Source organism: Acanthisitta chloris, unplaced genomic scaffold, assembly GCF_000695815.1.
Source record: "Acanthisitta chloris isolate BGI_N310 unplaced genomic scaffold, ASM69581v1 scaffold39528, whole genome shotgun sequence".
NCBI classification, from domain to species: domain Eukaryota; kingdom Metazoa; phylum Chordata; class Aves; order Passeriformes; family Acanthisittidae; genus Acanthisitta; species Acanthisitta chloris.
Window position 1 is genome coordinate 1 of NW_008689429.1, and position 6143 is coordinate 6143.

Below are 6143 nucleotides of genomic sequence, written 5' to 3' on the forward strand. Positions count from 1 at the left end.
CCCTCTGGACAGCACATCCCTTCCCTCTGAACGCACATAGCATCTTAACTTCTGATCCTGGCTCAGAAAGAGGAATTCTAATCACACCTCCTGAAGTCACATGAACTCCAACACAGCATGCTGTCCTACTTCTGGGAAGTGAAAGAGCAGAGGGAAGGTGCATGAATGGAGGAGTGACCCTATGTTTTGTAGACTGATACTGGTCCGATCCCAAAATCCAATTCTTTCCTAAGAAACAATCCCAAAAGCAGATGTGTGCACTTAAGTGGAGAATTTCCCTCTATCTGCAAGACCTCAACACATAGTGCCTCTCACTCAAGTTGACAGAGATGGGAACAACAAATCACATCAAGTGGAAGCTTAGCCTAGGTGGAATCTTTATACATGATTTTTACTGCACTGATTTCCAGCAGAGCTTCTAGTAACTCTTCAAGACAGAGTTGAAGATCAGAGCAATTCTTACACCTTTTCCTGGCAGTTCCAGGAAAGCAGCTGACAAAAAACACCGCCCAGAGAAAATGAAAGCCTCTTTTTCAGAGCTGCAGATAATCACTACCATCACCTCAGTCAGTAACTTCTAGGTATGCTGACAAAAGTTACCACTCCTAGTGATGCACCGAAAATTGACTCTTCTTCCCTTCACTGAGCCTGAGTCCACCAGCAGAAACTAAACTCATTGTACACCAGGAATGGAAAAGTCAGATCCAAGACCATAATAAAAACTCAGGGAATGTGAGAATTTGAAGACAAAACAGTGCATGGCACAACAAAACAACCGACACAAACCTCCCTTGAACTCAGAGCAGTGTCGACCCCAGGATCATATGACATCAAGTGTTTTTTTTTCTAAGGATCAATAGTTTCATCAAGACAGTCATACCACAGGCTGGAAAAAAAAGCAGCTTTGAGAATATGATCCTGACAAATTAAACAGTTTCTGTTTATCTAAAAAAGAAAAGGAAGCATAAGAATAGAAAATAAAGCAAATGCTGGCAAACCTGTGGTCCATAAAGAACACCCTCCAGATACTAAGAAACACTGGATTTTTTTAACCAGAGGCCTATGAAAGATCATATAATAGGTACTCTTAAAAGTCTTATACAGTAGGGAGATTTATTGAAGCTTTGTAGAAGTTAAAAACCAGCTTTTCCCTGTCTTATATTCAAGCTGCTGATAAACAACCACTGATCATATTTAGCTGGTGGAACAACTGGATCAAGGTAATATGATTAAAAAATTAGGTAGTTCTGAAGGCTGCAGGAATAGAAATGAAGGTTTGGGTTTGGTTTTTTTAAGGACAAATGTAGGTCTGCAAACTAGCTCACTGAATGGAAAAGTCAGCTCAAGAGAATCAAACACAGTGAAATCTGAGCCAGTCACTGAAGCAGCATGAAAGAAGTCAATGGCAGTACTGTCATGCATCAGGCAAGGGATTTTCATAGCTATGGGACAAGGTGGAGATACTCCTCTAGAAGGCACTTGTTCATTGTATCCATTCCATGCTACCTCAGACTACCCCAGTTACTAAGAGCTGTTTTGAGGCACAAATGGATTTACAGCATAACAAAAGTTTTACATTTCCCAGAGAAGATGAAGACTTCTTTTCTTGCCCCCAAAATCAGGCAAAGACTTAGCACTCCTTAAGAAAGCATGGATGATCAGTTTACAAGGCCCCTTCACGACACGAGCAGACCATGAAGTAGTTTGTCTTCTAATCCTTACAGCAGTGAAATTCCAAATTGCTTTCCAACACAAGGCATCAGGACAAAAAGTCACCTTGTGACTGAGCCTGCAAGGGACAGCACCTCAGTGTTACAGCTGACAAAAGCCTCCTGTGGGAAGATGTATCTGCTCCCTACAAACCAGTTCTCACTGTCGGCTATTGTATCTCTGATCTTCCCCAGAGCACACAGTAACTAGTTCAAGTTACTTTGGCAAAGGCATAATGCTTCCAAGTTATCAGATACTTCTTGAACTAGGATTTGGGCCATGTGCCCAGTCACTTTGCTCCAGTATGTGGTCACACCCTTAGAATCACAGAGCTGGAAGAGACCCTTGAGGATCATCCAGTCCAACTCCTGGCCCTGCACAGGACATCCCTGACAATCACACCCTGTGCCTGAGAGCATTGGCCAAACACCTCTGGAGCTCTGTCAGCCTTGGGGCTGTGCCCACTGCCCTGGGAGCTGTTCAGTGCCCAAACACCTCTGGGGGAAGAACCATTTGCTAGCCTCCAGCCTACCCCACCCCTGACACAACTTCAGCCCATTCCCTGGGTCCTGTCCCTGGGTGCCAGAGAGAAGAGGTCAGTGCTGCCCCTGCACTTCCTTCCCTGAGGAAGTTCCATACAGGAATTAACACTCATGAACAGAGGGAGTGTTCCCTAATCCATGTCCAATATCCATGGGAATGCAGTGCACTATTTTCTAGTCATGGATTTTAATGTCCCTACAGAGAAAACCTGAGGCAGGTCCATTCAAGGTCATTTGCCTGGAGAAGAGAAGGTTGTGTGGAGACCTCAGAGCACCTGTCAGGAGCTGAAGGGGCTCCAGGGAAGCTGCAGAGGGACTCTGTGTTAGAAGCTGCAGGGACAGGACAAGGGGCAATGGGGACAAATTGAAAGAGGGGAAATTTAGGCTAGATATTAGGAAGCAATTGTCCCTGTGAGGGTGGTGAGACACTGTCCCAGGTTGCCCAGGGAGGCTGTGGCTGCCCCAACCCTGGCAGTGTTAGCCAGGTTGAGCCTTGAGCAACCTGGTGTGGTGGGAGGTGTCCCTGCCCAGGGCAGGGGGTTGGAACTGGATGATGTCTAAGCTCCATTCCAACCCCTAAAATTCTACGACCCATTTGGAAAGATGCTGCTATGAGAGCTTCATATCCAGTTTGTACCCAGCTAAATATGCTCAGTCAGGACTTCAAAAGAAAAAAACCTCTTATTGGACATATTAAGCTCATCAAGTACATTTTCCACTCCAAGACACCTACTGTTGACACTCAGAGTGCCGTTGTCTAAGCTCCATTCCAACCCCTAAAATTCTACGACCCATTTGGAAAGATGCTGCTATGAGAGCTTCATATCCAGTTTGTACCCAGCTAAATATGCTCAGTCAGGACTTCAAAAGAAAAAAACCTCTTATTGGACATATTAAGCTCATCAAGTACATTTTCCACTCCAAGACACCTACTGTTGACACTCAGAGTGCCGTTGGTCAGATAAGCTTCCAAAGTGACATTGCTCAAAGTAATGTTCACACTCCTCGTGCTGATGTGCTTGGAGGTGATACATCTGTACCTTGTGCCCATGTTTGCCTGAATGTTGCTTTTGTGGGATACCTTCTTCACATCTCCTGCAGGAAGAGGAGACTGCATTAGTACTGAAGAGCATATTTAAAGCAACAAATGAATACTACATCTGGAAGGGTAGCACAAATACAACAGGAAGTTTTCATTTTACCTGCACTTGAGTTAGGGAATAAAGTTGCATCTGACAAATTGTACTGGAAAACAAACTCTTCAACTTGGTACTTGTCTGCAGATTCTGAGAAATTCAGGCTTAATGAATGTCCTGCTCCAAAATCCAAGACCAGAACAGGATGGGATGTGTTATCTTTACCACACGAGCTCTGAGAGTCTACAGCAGCATTTTGGGGAAGAAGAAAGTGTGCAAGCTGTGGGGTAGAAAAGAAAACACATGTAAGCTTTGCCTTGCCTTTCTCAACATCCTAGGAAACTGTCACAAACCTCAGCACATGCTATCAGATGGTTACCAGTGCACAGCAAGTAAGGTGTTACTGGGTTTAAGAGTCTCACTCTCTGGAATTTCAGGACAAAACACTACATACTCACAGCACCTCTCAGGCTTTTTTCCCTCCTCAGCTAGCACTGTGAACTTGCAGCTACTTCTGTACTAGGTGACCCCAATTTGGTAAACTCTGGACATGTGAAAAACGGGAGGATTGAAGCATTGCTTCTTGTAGGAGCAGAACAAAAGCCAATGGTACACCCTATGTAGCTTGGCTGCAATACTTTGAGTTCCCTACAAACTGTGAAGTAACTTGGTGTCTGAAGAGCAGTACAACATTTACTGGAAAGTTTTGAGCTTGCTGTTTACAAGAAGAAACAGACAAAAGCATGTTATGAAAGCAGTGCAAACACGTCCACCAGTATCAGCAGGATTTCTGACCACCAGCACCACTGAAAAAGTGGATTATGCAATACAACTCTCAGCTCAAATCACATGGAGCAAATGCACCACTGGAAAAGTAGCAGGAGTTTTTAAAACTCTTGTATTAAACTGATGGCTAGGAAAAGAAATCAACAACACACAATTGCCATAAGACCATAAATTATCCACAATTCCTGCTTAGTAGTGAACAGAAAAAAAAAGCCCAAACCTGAAAAGCAGAGTATTTTAAATGCAAATTCTTAGCTTTCCATTAACAAGATTTTACAGTTAATATGGAAAACTTTTAAGCCTGGAGGTAGCAAATGTCTAAATTTCAGTCTAAGTGAGAAGCTCAGAGTTCAGGGAAGTTTCCATTTCAGCTCAGATTTAGGCCACACGAGTATGACCAAGTTCATCCAAGACAACTGGCAGCATTTTTACAGACCCAGTGAACTCCATCTTAGCTGCCAATAGGATTGGGGTGGAATTTCAGTCACAAAACTGATTTCACATGTATTGTTTGTGACTGTTTCAGGCAGCCTTAACCCCATGGTTTAATTAGAATCACAGAATCATTGAGGTTGGAAAAGGACCTCCAAGACCATCAAGTCCAACCTGTGACCCAAGACCACCTCCTCAACTAGACCAGAGCACTGAGGGCCATGTCCAGTTGTTCCTTGCATACCTCTAGGGTGACTCCACCACCTCCCTGGGCATCCCAATGCCTGACAACCCTTTCCTTGAAGAAATTCTCCCTGATGTCCAGTCTGAACCTCCCCTGGCACAGCTTGAGGCCATTTCCTCTTGTTGCCTGGGAGAAGAGGTGACCTTCACCTCGGACCAACATGGATCTGGAGGTTTCTCTCAGCCCCAAAGGCAGGAGGCAATTTTTAAAGCATTTCAAGCTCTGCACTGCATTGAACTCAGTGCCTAGGGACTGGGTTTTTTTCTTCTAACCATATACATAAAACAAAAGCAAAGCAAAACCCAAAGACATTTAATAAACTTAATAAATTGACATTTAATATTGCCTCAAGATACAAAAGGCCAAGGACTTGAACCTCAGGCACCTGCAGTGCAAGTTACTGCTGCTCCTGGTGCAGGTGCCTTTCTCCCTCTGGTTTTAACCACACGTAGCTGCCTGGACCTGAAAAACTTTTCCCAGCACAGCCAGTACCAAAATTCACACATCCCTATGAAATGCATTCATTCAGCCCCACCTCGTCTTCTCCCCTAAGGAACAGAACCTGAAAATTCCCAGTGGAGATGTATTTGCAGCCTGCTGGGAGCTACCAGCAATGGGAAGAACAGTGCAGGAGCAGACCAAGAGGGAGCACTTTCCTTCCATGAGTAATAAAGAAAAGCTGATGCAACATGACTGAGAGGGCAAAAATCTTGGCTGAAGCAGTTTCTCATGCAGAAATAAGACACATTTGATGAACACTACTTAGAGACAAAGAGTGAGACAGCCCTTACCTCTTTTTGCCCATTGCTTCTGTATTCCACTGAGAAGGCTACTGTCAGATCAGCAATTATGCAGACCTTGCCACTTGAATCTTTCACTTCAAATGAAGAGGAAGCCTGTAAAAAGCCTGTTAAGAATGACAAATGGTTAACTGGATGTGCCAAAGAGACAAATAAGTACAACTGTATGTTTTGGGAGGATAACCTTAACAGCAGTTGAGTTTAGAAACTTGAGGATTAATGGTCTTTATATTAGCTTCAACATCACTAAAATACAGAGGGCAAATATAAGACCATAAAAAGACAAAGCCATCAAAACTGTTGACAGGTTGTCATGTGCAACAAACACCAGTTACACTATCGAGGGCAGTTACTCAGTGTTCATCCTGCACAGCAACTGTTGTACAATCTTCACCACAACCAGCTTAGCATGTTAGACCCTGCAAGCCTCCAGCACTCAGTCTCCCCATACAGCACAGCCATGCACAGAACCATGGAACCATCAAGGTTGGAG

The 6143-nt window shown here is 44.0% G+C and overlaps 1 protein-coding gene across 1 annotated transcript; it reads right to left on the reverse strand.

The window, feature by feature from the left end:
• Nucleotides 1-3185: 3185 nt before the first annotated feature.
• On the reverse strand, nt 3186-5757 carry LOC103808596 (lysosome-associated membrane glycoprotein 1-like; the record flags this gene model as incomplete). The annotated part of the gene is made up of 3 exons (XM_009081387.1): nt 3186-3347; nt 3455-3668; nt 5642-5757. Coding segments are annotated over 3 exons (492 nt in total), but the record flags the coding sequence as incomplete, so codon positions are not given.
• Nucleotides 5758-6143: the final 386 nt, after the last annotated feature.